The sequence below is a fragment of the Barbatula barbatula genome (assembly GCF_947034865.1).
Source record: "Barbatula barbatula genome assembly, chromosome: 5".
Classification (NCBI taxonomy): domain Eukaryota; kingdom Metazoa; phylum Chordata; class Actinopteri; order Cypriniformes; family Nemacheilidae; genus Barbatula; species Barbatula barbatula.
In genome coordinates this window covers 22,421,844-22,444,180 of record NC_136769.1, presented here as the reverse complement: position 1 = coordinate 22,444,180, position 22,337 = coordinate 22,421,844, and the positions used below count along the sequence as shown (strand labels likewise).

Sequence of the window (22,337 nt, the reverse complement as noted above, 5' to 3'; positions counted from 1 at the left end):
CTTCATTCTTTGTCTTGGGGAAACTGTTATCTATCTGCCGAACTAATGTAGCAGGCTAGACCACACACACACATACAGAAGCAGGGCAGAATACTGGGGACTAATTGAGGATGTTTAGTATGCACAGATTTTCATTTTGTACTATTTCACATATACTTCAGTTATTTCCAAAGAGAAAATTATTTTAGAATTATAAATACAAACACCCAAAACTACTGAATCATATGTGATGCAGAGGTTTCTAAAATAATTAGATAATAGACTGACAAAGAGAAACAGCACCACTACATGATAAGAACTGCACTGTGAAACACCTACATTAACAAAACACCCCCACCCCAGATGACTACACCTACACTTCCTCATCGACACCCCCCTCACCCAAACCTGTCTGTGTCCACTGAGGTTTGGTCAACAGTGTGTCTGTCTATCCTTGATTGGTCTCCCTCCTATGAAACCACAGATTAGCCATTAACATTCTTTATTCATTTCTAGACTATTCTGACTAATTAGCCTGCGTGACTTGCATAAATTATAATTCACAAGTATATGAGAATAACACAATTTTAACGCATGATGTGGAATATTTCAGGTATGCTGGCTCAACACTGTAATACTGTAATACACAAGGATGGTATAGCTGAAATGTTAAATTGTTCATTCAACCAAAAATTACTCACCATTGAGTTATTCCAAACCTGCTAAAGTTTCTGCTGAAAATAAAAAAATATTTTGAATTATGTGAATTCCCAAACAGTTGATGGTAGCCGTAATTATTTTTTTCAAATTATAGAGGTCAATGGGAACCAGGAACTTTTTGGTTACCCACATTCTTCAAAGTATCTTCTTTTGTGTTCAGCACAAGAAAGACACTAATACAGGTCTGAACCAGCTATAACTAGGCACACTAGAATCTTCTCAGTTTGGAGCTAAACTCACTGGCATTGTTCCAAACCTGTATGACTAAATTCGTTTCAGCCTCAGTCTATTTATTTTTCTTTAAAGCAATGTAAATTATATTTGTCAATGTAACATTCAGATATAAAAAGTTTTTTATTTGCCTCTACCTTATATTATATTTGACAATGTAACATTTGTAGAAGGCTGATGACTTATTAGAATTTCATACATCATATTTCATAATTCTTTTTATCAATAATTGTGCTTTACAGAAAACACTAAAGACTGCTGAAGCAACTGATAAAAGAAAAAGTCTTCTGAAAAATTTGGAAGAAAGAAAAGCCAAAAAGAGACAAGTCCTTCTTTTTGAAACAGACCCCCCACCTATCAGGGGCATGTTTCTAAATTAGCCACAAAGACATGACACTATAGTTTGCCTTTTGAAGTAGTTTTACTAGTTAAAGAAATCACACATTCATAATCAATTTTTTTTCTCTTTTAAGTCTGTTTCAGTGACTGGCTGAAAAAAGAAGAGAATGAGAGAAGAGGGAGAAACAAGTGGGCTACTACTTATCCCAAAAATTACATGACAGAATAAAAAAAGAAAGGAAAAATAAAATGTTTATTTGTTTATAATTCTGTTATTGATTATCTTCACAGTTCATTTTTATTATAGTTGTTAGCTTTTTAATTATTCCAATCTTTTTGTATATATCGGTTAGAATATCAACTAATTCATTTAACTTTTAAGGGGCTGCAAAAATGTTTTAATGGTTGCTTGTGGTCCTGCAGATTATTCAAAGTAAATTTAGAATTATTTACATTATTTATCACAACACCCACTGACAGGAAAATTGTGATCAATCAATCAATCTGACCAGCCTGGTAATCTTAAACCAGCTAAAACCAGCCTGACCAGCTTAAACCAGCATGTCCAGCTAAGACCAGCCAACCTGACCAGCTAAAACCAGCCTGATCAAATGAAACCAGCCTGACCAGCTTAAACCAGCATGTCCAGCAAAGACCAGCCAACTTGACCAGCTAAAACCAGCCTGATCAAATAAAACCAGCCTGACCATCTTAAACCAGCATGTCCAGCTAAAACCAGCCAACCTGACCAGCTAAAACCAGCCTGACCAACTAAAACCAGCATGTCCAGCTAAAACCAGACTGGGAAAGTGGCCAAAACCCCTCTAAAACCAGCCTGATAAACCAGCTATGACCAGGCTGGGTGACCAGCTAAAACCAGCCTGACCAGCTTAGGCTGGTTTAGGCTGGTTTTTTCAGCAGGGGTGGCAGTAGTAATGCAATATTTAGAAAATGTACTCTTGTACTCTTGATACTCAAGTACTTTTAAAAACATGTACTTCAGTACTTTTACTTAAGTACACATCTGACTGTAGTACTTTTACTTGTACTTGAGTAAAATTTAGCAAGGGGTATCTGTACTTTTACTCAAGTAATGAACCTGTGTACTCTGTCCGCCTCTGAAGAAAAGCCAGCAAGTCATCTTTTGCCTGCAATAAGAGATAGTTATGTAAAGTAAGCAATACTACTATGTGTGAAATGTGTATTAGCACTTACTCTTAAGGTCCTTTTGAAGCAACTCTATCTCAAGTTGTTGAGTTAGATTTCTCCTAATAATTTCTCTTTTTTCACCTCAAAATAAAATGTTTCTTTAGTTTATCTTGGATGTGTCATTTGATGTTTGGATGTAATAAGCGACATTTTCACTTATGTGTTCTCACTTTTTTTGCCAGTGGTTTAGACATTAATGGCTGTGTGTTGAGTTTTTTCAGGGGACAGCAAATATACACTGTTATACAAGCTGTACACTCACAAACTTTACATTGTAGCAAAGTGTAATTTCTTCAGTGTTGTCACATGAGAAGATAATAAACTATTTATACAAATGTGAGGGGTGTACTCACTTCTGTGAGTTACTCTTTGTGAATACAGGTAAACCAAGGCTATATGAAGCACACAAATTCACTAGGCACATAAAAACAAATTTTGAGCTTTGTGGACGGTCTTTGACAGTTGACCTAACCTGTACACACAGTGTGAATGAACCAGGGTTGAAAAAGTAAGTTCATCTAGTTGCTTAAACTATGCTGGTGTAGCCGGCATAGCTGCCTAGTTAATTATGGTGATCACCTAATTACATCCAGGTGCGCTATAGGTGCTGAGTGCGTATAAGGAATGTTCCTGCGCACGTTGATTGTTGCAAACTGGGAGGCTGTTTCTCTGAGTTGCTCCCGTATGGGGATTTTTGATCGAAACCGCACAGATCTTGGAGCGGAGCGGCACAGCATTTGGGTATTTTACCATGAAGACAGGAATATTAAATTTGGGCATTAAGTTTGGTCACCTCTGCACAGTTTCAACTGGAAGACTGTGTTGGTGGGGTTCGTGTATTATCGTGAGTGAATGCACTTATAAGTTGAGGTGAGAGTCTGGGTGTGTTTGGTTGCTGCTAAAGGTGTGTGTCTGTGTGTGTGTCCATGAGAGAAATAAGCGTTAATGTTAGTGTGATCTTATGGAGTGAATCTTGTGGTATATTGTTGATGAACTGAACCGTGTAATGTGATTGTATCTGTTATTTTGTTGTTGCTTTATTTTTGATTTAACTTTATATTTATTTTTAACTTTTCCTATTGTGTTTATTGATTTGATATGTGACAATTGAATGACAACTGGAACTTTGTTGGATTAGCTAGGAAGTATTGCTGACCACTCTAGGTCCAAATTACTGGGTACCCTTGTTCACTGAGTGATTTGCTTCTGCTAAGTTCTGTCACCTGAATGCACGTGTGCTTGTGGTCAAGTGCGTACATTCGTGTACGGTTGAAGTGTGTAGTGAAGTGGAATTGGGTAGGTTTGCCATTTCTCCCTGTCAACTGACATGTTCCCTCCAATTGTCTGATTGTTTTTGTTTAGTTTTGAATCTATATGAACCCCTTGTCTCCTGAATTGTGTTTTGTTTTTATTCTAGTTATAATAAAAAAATATTGTTATTTTTCTATATTCACGTCTGCCGTATCTTTGTGGGATTGGACCATTATTTCCCAGGGTGGCATAGTCGGTGTTGTAATTATAATTGAGTCCAAAATAACGAAATCCACCCCCTCCGGTGCTTCACTGGCATATAAATGACATACAGTATCTGCTGGTGTTAGTTGTTACAGTATAAAGGAAGCATGGTGCAATTCTTTTAACCCCTTTTAATAAAATAACATTAATACCTTGAGATGAACATTTATGCAATTCAGCTGAATGTGGATGCATTCACATGTTTAATACACATCAGTGGGCAGTCTGAAGTTCTTGAAGCAGTAAAAGGAGATGTCTCCGTGGTCCACCGCCGCAAACGTCACTGGGACATCTCCACTTTGGCAGGACAACTGCTTCATGATGCGCAGATCAGGTGCAGGACCGTCGACACTGTGACAGAACAATGAGTGCTGCTGCAATATTTTGAAAAGTAAATAATATATGGTGAACCCAGTACTGAATCGTGAGATGAGCGTATCATTATAGTCCTATTATTGATCTGAAATCATACCTTCAAACTCGGAAGAGGTGAAAAAGGTGACCGGGTATAAGTGGGTTGTATTGTAATTTACTTCAGGGTTTTGGCCTGCACAAGTTAAGTGCAAAAAATGACCCCAATGGAGCAGCAGCTTATCACATGACACATTTTGAGCTACAGGGAAAAATATGGATTTTGTTCAAATTTGAGATTTTCATTAAAAATTAATATGTTGCCCTCGTCTCCCGATCCAAATGCTCAAAGTCATAATTAAACATCTAAACTGGTCTTCATTTAAGTTTTCTGAGAGGTGGACCATTCCTAATACAAACTGGATGCGTGTCCATCGGAACCAAAGCGTTTGCGCATCTGGGTTTGGTTTCGGTTTTAAAACATGCAGGATTGAGAAAATAAAGTGCGGCTGATGTTAAGAGAGTAGAACATGTCATTCTGGTTGGCCAATGGACCAAAAAAGACGATGCAGTTAGCTGTTATCTTGATTCTGGTTGGCCAAACGAATCCAGGGGCTGGACCAAAGACATTTGGACCAAGAAAAAATTCTTCGGATTTAAACGATTCATATTAATGTCGTATTTTTTATTAAAAATGGCAAATTTCACCGAAAAGCAGCTAGTTTGCAGGTATGTTAAATACAGTAAATGTTTAGTCCTTATTCTTTTTCATTTGAAATATTTCACATATTTTCTTAGCCGTTGCTATTGTGTCATTCACAGATATTAAGTGAGTTGTGTTCCAGTCTTGACCAGATTAAATCGAAATGATAAAACGCTTGTTCTTCGCCAGCAGCAAACACTGATTGTGTGCATCATAATACATGTCATAACTCAAGAGACTCTCTCATATGAAGGCATTGTGTCCGTGTGTTTACCTGCACACACACATGCGGCTGTAGGGCTTTCCAGGGTGGCTCTTTTTAAAATCGGCCACCGTAAACATCAAAGCTAATCTTCCACTGGTCAGCCGGAGGTGTTCTGAGAAAACACATGCCAAAGTGACAATAGAAACATTTAGCTGTCAGAAATAAATTACATTGAAAAGAGCTTACAAAAGAACGGACAGTGAGCTATATATACCTGGAAACACCCTTCGACCAGCTTGAAGATTTGGTCATGCTGATCCGCTCCAGCACTTCACCTTTGCCAACAACACGATATACAAAATGTTTTAATTGTTTCCAGTTTTATCGTTTTATATATATATATATATATATATATAATTTTAAATTTGCCTTTATTTGTTGTTAATTTTTTTAGCTATTTCTTTTTATTTACCTGTTTATAGATTGCTATTAATTTATTTTAATTCTGTTCTAATTGCATTTTTATGTTTAGTTAATCATTTTAGTGCCTCAAACTTTATTTCTACTTGTCAAATAATACAATTTATTTGTATTTGACATGTGACGGTATACATTTTCCACACCATGGTAACTTTTGAGAAATATTGTTGATATTATTATTAGGGGCCAAGCCTAAGGGCTATGGCCTCTATTGCTTCTGTTGGTATTGTTATTATTCTTAAAGGAGGGGTAACATGCTATTACATCCATTGTGCCTTCTTTATACTGTTAAACGTGCTGGGTCCTCAAGCTTAACATGGTCAACTTGATAAAAAAACGAGTTTGACGCATGACTTAGTATTTCTGTGCTTACTGTGATACTGTCCACCAGCACAACAACCTGTTTCAGAAAGTTTTTTATATTTGAGAAAACATCAGTTTCTTATTGGTATAGCCCCTTTGTTAAAAGGATTAATGATGCTCTATGCATCCATTAGTGAGACTTGCATGTATTTCCCATCAAAAGAAAGAAAGTGTCCTGATGCAGTTTGTTGATGCTCCAGTTGATCTTGGCTGGATGTGATCATAGAGAACCAGTTGATGATGTCACATCCTACAGATGTGACTGACCCAATCAGCAGATGGCACCTTTGGAGGGAAAGTTAATTGTTTTTGTCTTCCAGCCAGCCCCGGATTGGCTAATCGGGAGCACCGGGAGAATTCCCGGTGCAAAACAAAGTTGTCTGCAAATCACCGTTCAGCTCTTCAGCAGCAGAAAGAAATTCTCATGTCTTTGGACAATGACACCGTGATAGATAAAGTTGCAGAGACCAGTGCTCTGCTCAGGCGTTTATTAATGTTTTAGGGTTGTCCATGTTTCCTTGAAGCTACACTTATGCAGAGGAAAAAGAGATGATCATTAGAAAGTTATACTGTGAAAAAAGTCAGATAACAGTCCAATAGTTTTATTATTTAACTAATACTCATATTTGTGAAAAATATTTGAAGTTGTAAAGCAGACGTTTCATTGAAAAATAAATGATAGTGTCATTAGACAGTGCAATACATTTTATTTTAATCCTTTTTAATTTATTTTGTTTAATGTTTTTGTTAGATTTTTTTCCACATTTCAATATTTATGAACACTAATTCTTAAAGAAAATAGATTCTGATACTGTCCTGTGCGCTATTGCAGACTTATATTCTGAGGTTTTAATTATCATTATTTTAATATAGTCAGTCGTAAACTAAAGTCATTTTCATTGTTACAAAGCAGCTGTACAAGAAAACATTGACTAAGTAAAACATAAAAGGTTATGGAAGTCAAAACACAGGTCAAATATTGTCCGAAGACACAGGCTTGGAGCTGACCATCTTGTCCGAAGACACAGGCCTGAAGTGGGCCATCTTGTCCGAAGACACAGACGTGGAGAAGGCCATCTTGTCCGAAGACACAGGCCTGAAGTGGGCCATCTTGTCCGAAGACACAGACGTGGAGAAGGCCATCTTGTCCGAAGACACAGGCCTGAAGTGGGCCATCTTGTCCCAAGACACAGACGTGGAGAAGGCCATCTTGTCCGAAGACACAGGCTTGGAGAAGGCCATCTTGTCCGAAGACACAGGCTTGGAGCTGACCATCTTGAAGACACGGGCGTGGCCAATGTGTGTGCAGCCCACACACACATTATAGCTGTGACCATTGTAATCAGTGCCTCCTCTTCAGGCTCGGGAACAGCCTTAGACTGTAGAAGGGTCGACGTGACGTGAAGCTCTGGCTCTGACTGGGCAGACGTGACGTGACGTGAAGCTCTGGCTCTGGCTGGGCAGACGTGACGTGACGTGAAGCTCTGGCTCTGGCTGGGGTGACGTGACGTGAAGCTCTGTCTCTGGCTGGGCAGACGTGACGTGACGTGAAGCTCTGGCTCTGGCTGGGCAGACGTGACGTGACGTGACGCTCTGGCTCTGGCTGGGCAAACGTGACGTGACGCTCTGGCTCTGGCTGGGCAGACGTGACGTGACGTGACGCTCTGGCTGGGCAGACGTGACGTGACGAGAAGCTCTGGCTCTGGCTGGGCAGACGTGACGTGACGAGAAGCTCTGGCTCTGGCTGGGCAGACGTGACGTGACGCTCTGGCTGGGCAGACGTGACGTGACGTGAAGCTCTGTCTCTGGCTGGGCAGACGTGACGTGACGTGACGTGAAGCTCTGGCTCTGGCTGGGCAGACGTGACGTGACGTGACGTGAAGCTCTGGCTGGGCAGACGTGACGTGAAGCTCTGGCAGGAACGACTCGGACTTGATTTGACTCCGGCAGATCGACTCGGACTTGATTTGACTCCGGCAGATCGACTCGGACTCGATTTGACTCCGGCAGATCGACTCGGACTTGATTTGACTCGGCAGATCGACTCGGACTTGATTTGACTCGGACTTGATTTGACTCCGGCAGATCGACTCGGACTTGATTTGACTCGGCAGATCGACTCGGACTTGATTTGACTCGGACTTGATTTGACTCCGGCAGATCGACTCGGACTTGATTTGACTCCGGCAGATCGAATCGGACTTGATTTGACTCCGGCAGATCGAATCGGACTTGATTTGACTCCGGCAGATCGACTCGGACTTGATTTGACTCCGGCAGATCGACTCGGACTTGATTTGACTCCGGCAGATCGACTCGGACTTGATTTGACTCCGGCAGATCGACTCGGACTTGATTTGACTCCGGCAGAGTCAATAACATCAGTGCATAGTCCATGATGTCCCTTAAACTGCCCTTAAACTCCCCTCGAGGTAACCAAGATTTAATTGGGTCATTGAGTCCGAAACGGAACAAGTCCTTAAACAAAACATCATTATAGAACTGTATCTGATAGGATATCTCTAAGAAATGTTTTACATACTCCTCAGTAGATTGGCCTCCTTGACGATGGTGCAGTAGCTGATCGACTGGGTCAATGATATGGTCTGGCAGCCAATTTCTCTCGTGCGACTGATAGAAGTTGCAGCCTTTACAATTAAACAGCATTTTTAAAATGTTACCTTAAACCATACACTATTGGAATAACACAATCATCTTACTGCCTTGTTCATAAATATGAATTATATGGCATTAATCACGTGTATGCATTCCTTTAACAGAGATAAACATGGATATAGTGTTAGGATTTCAATGAGGACGTTTCTATCACACTATGTGAATTGAGACAATTCAGGCAGAATATCGAGAAACGAGTCTGGTTATTCCTCTACCGTATTTGTAAAATGGAGGTTAATTTGCAGCTATCATGTGTCATGTCATATGTTAGATGTAGTGTGTGTGTGGCCTTGACATTTTAGCATGTCTATGTCATACTACAGAAGTACAGGTTTGAGCATGGGTCAGATTTCTTTCTTGTATACAGTAGCTGCAATGGATATACTGTTGGCATGCTGAAAAACAGTGTAAGAAAACACCATATTGCATTACAGGTGTCAAGTCAGACCCTAGGCATGTCGTCATTCAAATCTGCAGCTCGCGCAACTTCTATGTCTTCAAGACCAATTAAAACTCCATCAAAAAGACCTTGCACGGAGCTTGAGGAAGATCATATTTCCATTGCGGGTTGTTCTTCTGATGAGTCAGACATTGCGTATGTTTCTGTAGTGTGCAGATGTTTTACAATGATCAATAGTATCTTTCTTTTTATTCTACTGATACTTATTTTTCCAGGACTCAAGCATCCACACCTGTCCAAAACATACGCAAATATATTGTGTATGAGACTTGCATCATGGAACTCTTTGAGTCTTGTCCGGTATGCCAGCGACGCTGTGATGTTCGTTCAGGGAACATTTTTACGCGTAGACCAACTCTGCCAACACTGCAACTTTTCACGCAAATGGAACAGTCAGCCTCCAGCTGGCAACATTCACCTTTCTTGTGCTGTGTATCTGAGCGGGGCTTCCTACATTACACTAGAAAAGGTACTTGAAGGAATTATTCTAAATCTTAATTTCAGTAACCACTTTAGCATTTACTAAGTTGGCTAAATCATTTATTGCAAAACAAAAAAATCTATCTGTTTAAGGTATTTGCTGCTATGCGTCTACAAGTGTTCAGGTACAACACCTTTCGCAGCCATGCGAAAATGTACATAGAGCCTGCCATTGTGCACAAATGGAAGAACTGGCAGGATGGGATGCTGAATCAGATGAGTCGGAAGGAAAAAGTCATTCTTGGTGGGGATATGAGGGCCAACTCAACAGGTAAATTATAGCATGCTTAGTAAAAACACATCTAAACAGCAATACACTGTGCACCTATGTACCCTGATGTAACAATGACGTACCATTGATTTTGAAGGGCATTCTGCCAAGTTTGCCAGTTACACCATGATGGAACTCCAGACAAACACCATTGTTCATATACAGCTGGTACAGGTCAGTGACAAATAAACTTTGTGTAAAATAAGTTCAGTTGGCATAAGTTTTACATGTTATTGAGTTTTTGGAAGCTCAAGGGGTCACTCTGGACTGCATTGTAACTGACCGGCATCCTCAAATTTAGAGGTTTCTCAGGGGAAAAATGTGACACAGTTCTATGATGTTTGGCACATAGAGAAAAGTGTTACATTTCTGTATTTCATGAATAACTTTAGAGATTTTAAGGATGATGTAACATGTTCAATAAAAGGGAAGGAAGGCGACGGGAACCGGCAAACATAAAATAGACTTTTAATTAATAAAATCAAACGTAAATAGACAGCCGGCAGCCCCCTCACGGCATCTGCAGGCGACACACACAAACCATAACATAAAGTCCAGGCCTGGTCCTCTCTCACGGTCCGGTCGCTCGTCCTCTTATGCTCCCAATCTCCTCTGTGATACGAGAGCGGTGCGCGTACAGCTGACGCTCGAAATATCCGGCCTCGAATCCCGTAGAAAGCATAACGGCTGACAAGGATCACGTTAACACATAATGCCAGTGATGTCAGTGGCCTGCGTTCCTAGTTTAAAAATACAAATTGTATCATAGCAAAAAAACTATTACAGCGTCCATGCGGTGTCTATGTATATCTACAGTATATGTTTCCAAGTAGGAGCTCTTTACTCCAAGTGGCTCTAGTGCACTTTACCTAAAGCTGAAAACCGGAGGTCTGAATAGGCCACGACACGAGTGTATTAGCCCCTCTTCACATTGTGGTAAAGGTACAGTGGGGAAGAGCAGTTAAATGCAGTTCACCTTCAGCCATCTGTGAAATTGGAAGAGCACACTGATTTTAATTTAAAAGATATCTGAATAAAGGTTACCATTTGGGATCGTAAAACACCACAAGCTTTCACCAGGGCCTCTAACAGGCACCAACAAGAAATGGATTTTATACTATACTCATTTTATTTTAGTCTAGACTATTACAGCGCCAAAACTTCCAGGCGACCATAAATGCAAGTGAGCTATTGAGCCGGACAAAGAAACATGTTTTTGCACCCCAAAATCCGCTCATTACATTGGATCGCCCACCTTGGAGGGGCGTGACGCCCTGCGGGTTAAAACATCTGTGCACAGAGGAAATTGCGCTCGCTCGTGTTCGTTCACCCTCTCGAGTACAGCATACATATTAGGACATCGTCAGACCTCAGTGTCAGTATAGGTATCAGATAAAACAGCGTTCAGGCCTCAGACAAAAAGGCATCAGTTTTCAACAAAACAGCGTCGGGGCAAAGGACTCGAAAAACAAGGCATCGGGCCTTAGACTAAAAAGCATCAGCTCTCGTGCAACAAGGCATCGGGCTAAACGGCCTAAGACTAAAAGGCATCAGATGACTCTAGAAATGGCCACGCCCCTCGTGCCTCAAACCGTTTTCGAGAAGCACTTTTACGGCAAGCAGACAGGAAGGTAGGATGTCCACAAGCAGGGACGTGCACAGGGGGGTTGCTCAGGTTGCCCGGGCAACTGCCCATATGCCCTTCTCGACTCACGTTGCCCTTCCGAGGTGGAAAATAAATAAATCATACAATGGATGCAGAATTTCACATACGTCTAGAGAAAATAAACGCGAAAAGCCTCATTCACTTCCGTATTCGGGCAACTAAAGTAAAAGTCAGAAGGGGAAAGGCAAACTCTGTTTACATGGCTGCAGCGCTGCACGCGACCGGCACCTGAGCTGAGCCTGCATGAGCGGCCCTAGAAGGAGATTGTCGCGGTTATCGGGTGATACGACTCAACGTTGTCTAGGGTGGCCATACTTCTGGATTTCGTCCGGACAGTCAGGATTTTAAGCCCCCTGTCCGGCGTCCGGGGCAGCCTTAAACCAGACACTCATTTGTACTCGTTTTTGGAGTTGTCCTGAATCGGCCTATACAAAACCCGCTTTAGAACATTTATTGGGACGCAGCAGCATAGCGTCTGACGCCGTAAGATCTCCGGTCAAACACATGATTGGCTGAAAGAGGTGTCAAATAAATATCTGATATATCATTGGTTAATAACGTAAACAAGCCTCCACGACGTGGAAGTGGAGTCCACATGCTGGCTTCGTAACATCATAACGGTAACTTGCTGAAACGTCAGACATCATTTAGTCCGGAATGGACCAAAGAGCACAACTTTATATAAAAAAACAGTAGAGACACTTTTCATGGATGTCGCTGTGAAGTGGACGTTTGTAGTCAAGGGACCTGCGACATGCCAGCACAGAAAAACAAAAGTAATCGACGAGCTGCAGGTACATCTTCCCTTAAGCTTAGGTCAAATATTCATTGCCAGACAATTTAAAAAAAAAACGAGTAGACTGTTTCAGAATCACTGTATCATGAGACCATCGATATGATGCACAAAATTGTATTGTAGTTGCGAGTACACAAGAGTCCTATGCGATTATTCTTGCCTCACTAAATGCTGCAAAGTGTCCTCCTTTTTGGTGTTATGGAAATAGCCACCATAACGTTGTCAGAAAAGGTGAGTTTGTGATGTATAACAAACGAACGATCATCATCATCAAGTTTTATGAAATGAATTAAAATCTTCAAAAATCCAGGCTGAGTTTGCCACGTTTAGCCTAAATGATAAGACAGATAGCTTGCAGACAAGCAGCCTAGGCTACTATTTTTTTTGGTAGGTAGGCATTAGGCAAACTAAGCTACGTCTCTGCTGATAGTTAGTTTCTCACATTTCGTTTTAGCAAGAAGAATGAATGATGGAAGCATTGCATCACATTAATTATTTTATTCTAAATGGTTAAATGCCTAAATCCTTTCACTATTTTGGATAATGTTTGAAGCCAAGATGCCCACTGAAAAGAGGCGGATTCAGGAGAGATATTTCAGGGAGTTATGTTTTTCTGTGTTATTATTAGTACTAGTAAAGGTGATTGAGTGCTGTATTTCAGTGTTTTACTTCTTTATATATATATATTAATAAAGACCCTGTTATTCTCAGTCCTTCATATGAGGGGGGGTTGCCCTTTTTTCAGGTCAGAGCAACTGCCCCTCAAAATTCCTGTGCACGTAGTTTTAACTTGTTATAATCGTTACTCTTTATATATATGCGACATGTTCTAAATTGCTTAATGCAGTTAGCATGCTTAAATTAGCATGCTTAAATTAATTATTTTTCTTATATGTTTGTGTGTGTTTATGACAGTCAATCAAGAATGGAGACAGAGAGAAGTATCTATTTTGAGCTTGGTAGAAGGCTAACATTACTATAACTACACATAACAAGATTTACTGTATAGACAATTTTTTATATTACCTTTTGTAGCTACTATGTTTTTCTTGTAGCCCAGGAATTGATCAATGTTGTTTATTTGCATTTTGACTTTCCATTGAATTTCAATGTTAAATGTGCTAGGCAGTTTATAAATTAAATGTAATTGCCTTTAATTTTAAGTAGATGAAATGATCCAATTGCTTTTTGCCAATGGATGTAAACAGAAAGAAATGTGCTCTGCTCTTGGTGCTTCTGGATTTAAAATCAGGTGATTTTTAAATTGTTGTTTGCTATTGTTTTACTGATAATACTGAATAGGCTGTAAATTCATAATAGAAATATACATAGATTTTTCTTAAAATGCGACATAAGCTTGTTCACCAAATGTTCACAGCATTTGTTTTTCATCATACAGTGAAAGGCATTTAAGAAGAACTATTAAATCTCTTGGTTTGTGGCGGAGGAGTAACAATAACCTAATACGGCAAGCTATAATGGTGTGTATATACATTTTATGAAGTTCCTTTGTATTTAATTAATGGGTCTAATGCAAAATTGTGTTTATTTTCAGAGTGAGTTAAAACACTGGTCACCTTGCCAGGGTGTCCGTGCAATGCATAAACGGATACGTGATGTCAGAGGAATCCGGCCTTGCTACAAGTACATGTATTTAAACTCAACAAACATGGTCCGATTTATTCCAGACACATTACTTATGCCAATACTTATATTGTTTTGTCTATTTCTAGGAATGATGTGGGTGTAATAATGGCAGAGCTCGATGCCAGTGGTCTAAGAAAATCGAACGTAAGAAGTACTTTAGTCGCGGACCACATTATACTTGGCACATTGATGGTAAGGATTATTAAAGGTTGATTTTATAGATAACTGTAAAAGGAATGATTGATGTAATTATTGAAACTTTTGAACATTTACTTTTATTGTATGATTGTATTTTTAAAGACATGATTGTTCATAATAGACTCTGTTGATGCTCTGTTTCAATTAAAGATGTCTTCTATAATGTTTCTATGAAAATCTTTTATATTGGTTACAGGAAATGATCAATTGAATTTCTTTGAAATATGGGTGCATCTTGGATGAAAGTCACTTAAAAATGTCTTATATAAAGGTCTTCTGTCACCATTAACTCTCTTGTCATTTCAAACCTGTCAGACTACCGCAGAACACAAAACAAGATATGCTGAACGATCTTGATAACCGAACAGCGGTGGCACCAATTGACTTCTACTGTATGAACACAAGACCAGTGCAAGTTAATGGCTGCCATCGCTGTTTGGTCAACAGCATTTTTCTAAATATCCTGTGTTACAAAAAAGTCATACAGGTTTGAAATGACCAGAGGGTGAGTAAATGGTGACAGAATATTCATTTTTGTGTGATCTATCACTTTAAAGGGGTCATATGGCGTGAACACATGTTTTTCTGTGTCTTTGGTGTGTTATAAGTTGCCCATGTATGTTTTGGGCACGTAAAATTGCAAAAATATAAGTGTCGGAACAAAGGTCGCATTCTATCTGAAAGTGAATGCTCACCCAGACCTGCCTGAAACGCCCCGTGTAACCACACCCCCACAAAACTACGTCAGTTCATGGTATGATTTGACTAAGACCGCCCCAAATGTATACGCAAGTAAGGTGGGCGTACCTTTCCGGACAATTGCTTTGGAACGTTATGTTCCAAATATGGTAAGAGGCGTTACATTTCTGTCACACGTTGCAGTATTCAACCAATCACTATGCAATCAAAAAATCTGTGCGTTCCAGAGAGGCGGAGCAAAGAGAAGATAGAAACATTTTAATGAAAGTTATTTAAGACAAAGTTAAAATATCTTCACTTGTGTTAAGCACCAAAAATAAATGTATGGAGGTTTGTAACAACTGGGGGGTATGCAGATAATGACGAAATGTTCATTTTTGGGTGAACTATTTCTTTAAAATGATTGGATGCAAACTGGTAGTCTATTTCTAGGTAAATGTGTTCTTCTCAATGTAGGTTTTGCTGAAATGCTATGCAGAGTGGATGATGACCTTCTCCAATATGCAGAACAATTTGTGTGTGCTGGAGATGAAACACTGTTGGTGGCAAATGAAGCATTCAGAACATTATCTGGGGCCATTCTTTGAGATACAAACTTCCCATCATCTCCAGATGGGTCTCTGGCAGCTTACCTCATGTTGGTGGAGAAATTTACAAAAGGCCTGGAGAGAAGAGACATTCCCATACCATCCACATTTGCAAAAGCAAATAAAATATACGAGTTACTGGCAAATGAGACCTTATAGTGTTGTATTTAAAGTGATCTGGTGTTCAAATTTTAGGTACTTAAAAAATCAGTAGAGATGCTGATATAATACAATATATGTGTGAATAGACTTGCCAAACAAAGGACCAAACAAAATATGTAAGATGTAATCTTTACTGAGTATTTGTATATGGTACTTTCTCATCCAAACCATGGACATGTTGTAACGAGGTGAATAATATTACACACAATGGTTATTTGCCATTTTTAACTGTAACAGCCTTTGTAAATGAAATATGACTTACAGTTTTTCTCCATTGGTTTGGCTCATTCTCAAAATTCTAAGATCATTTAGCAAAACAGTCTTACAGTTCAGCACAACACTATAGCTCACTTGTGTAGTGGGATTGCCCCTTTAAGAGTAGTTTGCGTGGCCCCTTTAAAGAAATAGTAGCGCATTAAGTGGGTGGGTACGTCAGGTAATCACATAGCTATATAGATGCAGGTGAGAGTTTGTTGTTCATGGCATTGTACTGATGTGACCTGTTTGCGCAGGTCGTATATCTCCTTCACTCCTTGGAAAGGTAGGATCTGTTAAACTGGTGGTTCATAGACGGAGGGAAATATAAATCTCTGTGGGAATTTGACTTAATTCACATGTTTGGTGTAATTTTAGATTTGTCAGGTGCGACCAGACATTATTAGCGAGCATGTGCGAGTGAGTGTCTTGCACGTGAAAGGTAATATTATTTTCCCTTACCATGTTTTCGCGATTATAAATCTGAGAGGAGTGGGGAGGGAGAAGCAAACGAAAATGTCTATTTGTTTTTCAGAGGTGGCCAGCTGCTGTTTTGCTGTGGCTTAAATGACGTTTCCAGTTTGGGACGCGGGATTTTCGTTATTGCATTGAACGCTTGTAATTGCATTGAGTGCTCGCGATTGCCTTGAACGTCTTCAAGTGCTTGTACATCTCTCATGTTGGACGCGTTCTAAACCCGTGGCCGCTGGTTCTGGCGTCATCAGGTTCGCTCATTTCACTGGCGGAATTTCCTTGATTTGCGTCTATTCATTGTCTGTGTATGTCTGTTTAAACGGGTGTGCAATAGAGTTGAACTGAAATTATTGTTCATTATTGTTGATTTATTATTTGTTATTATATGTTATTATTTGGTTTGTTTATTTCGTTGCTCGGGTTGGTTGTACCATTTCTTTGTCTTGCTTTATATTGACACTGCTCCATTACGGAGCTGATTAATTGTCGAATTTGTTTTTGTGTGACCTTGGTTTATTTTGTGGGTGTTGAATGGGTTTAAAACCATTATTGTATTTCCGGGTTTGGTTGGTTTGACGTGTTTGATTTGTATTTATTTTGAGTGGTGAAATATTCATGCAAAGACATAAGACCAAAGAGAGAAACCAACTTGTGTAGCTACTTTATTCTTTTGTTGAAGTGTTTTTTTTCTGTTAGTACATTTTCTTTTGTCATATCCCTCCAGTGTATGGGTGGCCGGCAGGTGGGAACTGCCTCAACGAAGCCCATTGGGCTGATTAATTCACATTTGATTAAATTATTCAACCATTGATGTTGAGTCCCAGGTGTTTTAGTAACCATTTGATAAATAAATTGATAGTCTGTGGTTTTGTCTCTGCTCGTCATTTTCATTTAGTTGAAAGTCTGTTATTGGGGAGGCTCGAGAATTTGGGGTCTTGAGCACGGGCCTTACCAGTGCAAGCTAATGACCATCGATCGGTCACAAGTGGCGTAGTCGGCAGGGTCTTATGTGACGAGCAGAGACTGACAATAAATAGATATTTGTGTGGTATTATGGTGTGTTTCCGTTACAGCAAAACAGCAGCTGGTAAGATTCAGACAGGAGTGTAGTAGTGAGTGGTAAGGGTTTTGTTTTCTTTTCTTTTCTCTTTTTGGCGGGGGGAAGCTGGTAGACATGGAGGGTGAATTGGAGGAGTTGCGAAGACAGGTGCAGTCATTGAGGGGAGAAAATGAGCGGTTGCACCAACAGCAAGCAGGCGAAGCGATGGGCGCTGCGGGCCCCTCAACTGCGAATGTCCTACCTGCCCCTAGCCCCATAGTTGAACGAGTGGTCTATGTCCCTAGAGAACGGAGGGGCCGTATGTTTAGTGGTAGAGGGGAAGACAATGTGTTTGAGTGGGTGGAAGAGATACACGCTTGCTTGCGGGTCCGACATCTGCCTCTGGTTGAACAGACCTTATTTGTTTTAGATCATTTAGAGGGTCCTGCTAAGAATGAGATTAAGTATAGGGCAAGGGAAGATAGGGAAACACCAGAACAGGTGTTTTCCATCTTGAAGGAACTTTATGGGTGTTCACAGTCCTATATTGCCTTACAGCAAAACTTCTTTTCCCGTAAACAGCTTGAGGGTGAGTCTTTGCAAGAGTATTCCCATGCCCTTTTTGCACTAATGGATAAGGTGGTACATCAGGCCCCAGGAGGTATGACTAATTCAGTGGTTTTACTCCGAGACCAGTTTGTAGAGCATGTGCTGGATAGTGGCTTACGGCGGGAGCTCAAACGTTTTGTTCGATTGGATCCTGGCTCCACCCTATTGGATGTTCGTAAAGAAGCCATTAGATGGGTGGATGAGGGGTTTCAATATGAGAAGAGGGAGAGGAGTCATTCGGTCCCAAATTCCTCTGCGCTTCAGTATGGAGTACAGGGACGGATAGAGTCCTCTGGCCCATCGGACGGTAATGTTTCGGAGCTTACAGAACTGAAGAGAATGATGAGGGCCCAGCAGGAACAACTTAATGAATTGACTCAGAGTCTACGGCAACTACAGTCTCAGAGTGTAGGAAGCCATCCTAGGCGGTTTGGCCCTATCATTTGTAGGCGATGCAATCAGTCGGGGCATATTGCTCGGAATTGTACATTAGGACAGGCTCCGTTTAGAGATCAACAGGCTCGTTTGTCCCATGTAAATGTATTGCCTCTTAATGGGCAGGCGGAAAACTGCAACCCTCTGAACTGATGAGCCACAGTTCAGACGGGATAGGGCCTGGCTCAGGGGCTCGTGTCCCCACTGATAGAGGACCTTCCACTTTGTTGGGTAAGTGCCCCTCCGTCATAGTTAATATGGGTGGGGTTAACGTTCCATGCTTATTGGATACAGGCTCTATGGTAACTACTGTCACAGAGAGTTTCTTCTTGGCACATTTTGAACCCTGGGGTAAAGAACGGTTGAATGATTGTGGATGGTTGCAGCTTCGGGCCGCTAATGGTCTATCTATTCCCTTTGTAGGATACCTGGAGTTGGATTTTGTTATATTGGGTAGACTCATTCACAATAAGGGTGTCCTTATTGTAAAAGACCCTCCTCAGGTTCTTTCTACATCGGGGTTGCCAGGTCTATTGGGAATGAATGTTATAGGTGAGTGTTTTCAGGAGCTGTTTAATCAACATGGCCCTGAGTTGTTTGATCTCCCTATAGTTAAAGAAGTTCCAGCGTGGACATTGGCAATGCAATATTGCCAGACTGGCTGCTCTCGGAGGTCGGAATTTAGCGGGGGGCCTGTACGTGTTAGGGGTAGACATGCGGTTCGCATTCCGGCCAACTCCCTACAATTTGTCCCAGTTACTTGTGCTGCGCAGTGTGGGTTTTTGTCTATGGCTCTTTATGAGCCTTCGGATCATGGGAATCCACTTCCAGCCGGCTTGTTGGCGTCTGTATCCCTGATTCCGGTGAGAGGTGGTATCACTAAAGTCCCTATGGTTAACTTGGGCGAACTTGATGTCTTTCTGCAACCACGGCAAGTGGTGGGAACATTGTGCCAGGCCCAGCTCATGAGCTGGCCAGGAGAGATTATTGCTACTCGTCCAAGTGCTGTCTATGACCAGCAGGCTGTAGTTTCCTCACAAGTTGGAATGGTTGATGGGGTAGAAGAGGTGATCCAGCAAATGGATCTCTCGTACCTCTCTGTAGAAGAGCAGAGTCAGGTGAAAGGTCTGTTGGGTAAATATAGATCTGTATTTTCAACAGATGATTCTGATTTGGGGTGTACCAACCTGATTACACATGAGATCCCACTATTGGATTCTGCGCCGATACGACAGAGGTATCGTCGTATCCCTCCTTCAGACTATGTTGCGGTTAAAGAACATGTGCAACAATTGCTCGCAAGTCAGGTGATTCGGGAAAGTAGTAGCCCCTTTGCTTCCCCCATAGTCATTGTTAAGAAAAAAGATGGCAAAATTCGGCTGTGTGTCGATTACCGACAGTTAAATCAGAGGACTAGGAAGGATGCTTTCCCATTGCCCCGCATCGAGGAGACCTTGGATGCCCTTTCTGGGGCTCAGTGGTTTTCAACTGTTGATTTAGTAAGTGGTTATAACCAGGTTCCAGTGGCAGAGCAAGACAAGGGTAAGACTGCTTTTTGCACACCCTTTGGGCTATTCGAATTTAATCGGATGCCCTTTGGGTTGTGCAATGCCCCAAGTACATTCCAGCGGTTAATGGAACGTATGTTTGGGGATCAACGATTCCAAACCTTGTTGCTGCACTTGGATGACATCATTGTCTTCTCGACCAACGTAGCTCAGCACCTTGTGCGATTGGAGTTGGTCTTTAGCCGCTTACAGCAAGAGGGCTTAAAGGCCAAACTTGAGAAATGCTGTTTTTTCCGTCAGGAGGTTAACTACTTGGGGCATGTAGTTTCAAGAGGGGGAGTTTCTACCGATCCCGGTAAGATTAGTACGGTGGCAGAATGGAGGCGACCTCTTAACGCTGCAGAGTTACGATCTTTTTTGGGCTTTGTGAGTTACTATCGCCGTTTCGTAGAGGGGTTTGCCAAGTTGGCTGCCCCTCTGCATCGCCTGGTAGCAGAGTTGGTCGGCACAAAGAAAAAGAGGGGCTCAGGCAGACCCATAGAGAGCTGTTGGACTCCAGAGTGTGAGCAAGGGTTCCAGTCTCTTAAGGAGAAATTGGTGGCAGCTCCTGTGTTGGCCTATGCTGATTTTGCTAAGCCCTTTGTTCTTGACATTGATGCTAGTCATTTGGGACTAGGGGCGGTGCTTAGCCAGGAGCAGGGTGGAAGGTTACGGCCATTGGCCTATGCCAGTCGGGGGCTTAGGCCTACGGAGAAGAATATGGAGAATTACAGTTCCATGAAGTTGGAACTCCTCGCCCTTAAATGGGCGATGGCAGAAAAGTTTAGAGATTATCTCCTGGGCCATCAGTGTATGGTTTTTACAGATAACAACCCACTGAGCTACCTGAATTCAGCTAAGCTGGGGGCAACTGAGCAGCGTTGGGTGTCTCAGTTGGCAATTTTTGATTTTGAAATAAAGTATCGCCCTGGTCGGGTTAATGGTAATGCCGACTCATTGTCAAGGCAGTATTCCTCTTGCATCCCAACACAGGTCCTTGGTACACCATTGCCCAAGACACTCTGCACAGTTGACATCCACCAGGAGGATGAAGGTGAGTTGGTAGGTGCAGAACAGCATGCTATTGTCGCCTTCCCCTCTCATTCTAAGGAAGAGCTCCAGCAGATGCAGTTGGATGATCCCACCTTGAGGGGGTTTCTTGTATTTTTTTCCGGAAATAAGTATCCATCTAAGGTGGAGCGACAGTTAATGTCCAAGTCTGGGCTGGAGCTCTTGCGACAGTGGGGTCGATTGTTTTTCAAGGAGGGATTGTTGTACCGCCACCTTCAACTTCCTGATGGTGGGGAGGAGATAGATCAATTGGTATTACCAGAGATTCTATGGAATGAGGTATTTACGCAGTTACATGATGGGCATGGCCATCAAGGCAGGGAACGGACCTACGAGTTAATTCGGAGGAGATGCTATTGGCCAAGTATGAGTGCCTATGTCCAAGAGCATTGTCAGAACTGCCAGCAGTGTACTATTTCAAAGTCCAGTTATCCAGTAGCTCGTGCTCCCATGGGCCACTTGTTGGCATCTAAGCCCAACCAAATATTGGCTGTTGACTTTACTTTATTAGAACCATCTAGTGATGGACGGGAAAATGTCTTAATTATAACAGACGTATTCTCCAAATACACCTTGGCTGTGCCAACTAGGGACCAGAGGGCAACCACTGTAGCCAATGTCCTGGTCCAGGAATGGTTTTATAAGTTAGGTGTGCCAGCCAGACTTCATTCTGATCAGGGTCGGAACTTTCAGAGTGCAGTGATCGCCCAATTGTGTCATCTTTATGGGATTCAGAAAACGCACACGACTCCGTACCATCCTCAGGGTAACGGACAGTGTGAAAGGTTCAATCGAACACTGCACGATCTTCTTCGGTCCCTTCCCCCTGAACAGAAACGTTCCTGGACTCGACACTTGGCGCATGTGGTCTTTACATATAATACCACTTGCCATCATACTACTGGTGAGTCTCCGCATTTTCTGATGTTTGGACAGACTCCACGGTTGCCGGTGGATTTTCTGCTGGCAGGAGTGAAGGATCCAGTCGGGGGCAGTGTGGAAGATTGGGTGGCTGGGCATCAGGAGGGGCTTAGGGTAACCTATGGAAGGGTAAAAGCACGTCTCGAGGCCGCTGCGGAATATAGAAAGAATCTGTATGATCAGACAGTGAGGGGTCAATCGCTAATTGAAGGCCAGTTAGTACATTTGCGCGAGCATGGAGTTCGAGGC

At 41.6% G+C, this 22,337-nt stretch overlaps 1 protein-coding gene and 1 long non-coding RNA gene across 2 annotated transcripts; one reads left to right on the top strand and one right to left on the bottom strand.

Moving 5' to 3' along the window:
• Window positions 1-4,196: 4,196 nt before the first annotated feature.
• tsen54 (TSEN54 tRNA splicing endonuclease subunit) lies at window positions 4,197-5,564 on the bottom strand (the record flags this gene model as incomplete). The annotated part of the gene is given in 4 exon segments (XM_079456238.1): window positions 4,197-4,344; window positions 5,322-5,387; window positions 5,389-5,424; window positions 5,527-5,564. Coding segments are annotated over 4 exon segments (288 nt in total).
• Window positions 5,565-16,232: 10,668 nt separating this feature from the next.
• Window positions 16,233-16,768, top strand: LOC306893635. Its single transcript, XR_013786603.1, has 3 exons — window positions 16,233-16,278; window positions 16,380-16,434; window positions 16,528-16,768. It is a non-coding gene; the product is annotated as an uncharacterized lncRNA (long non-coding RNA).
• Window positions 16,769-22,337: the final 5,569 nt, after the last annotated feature.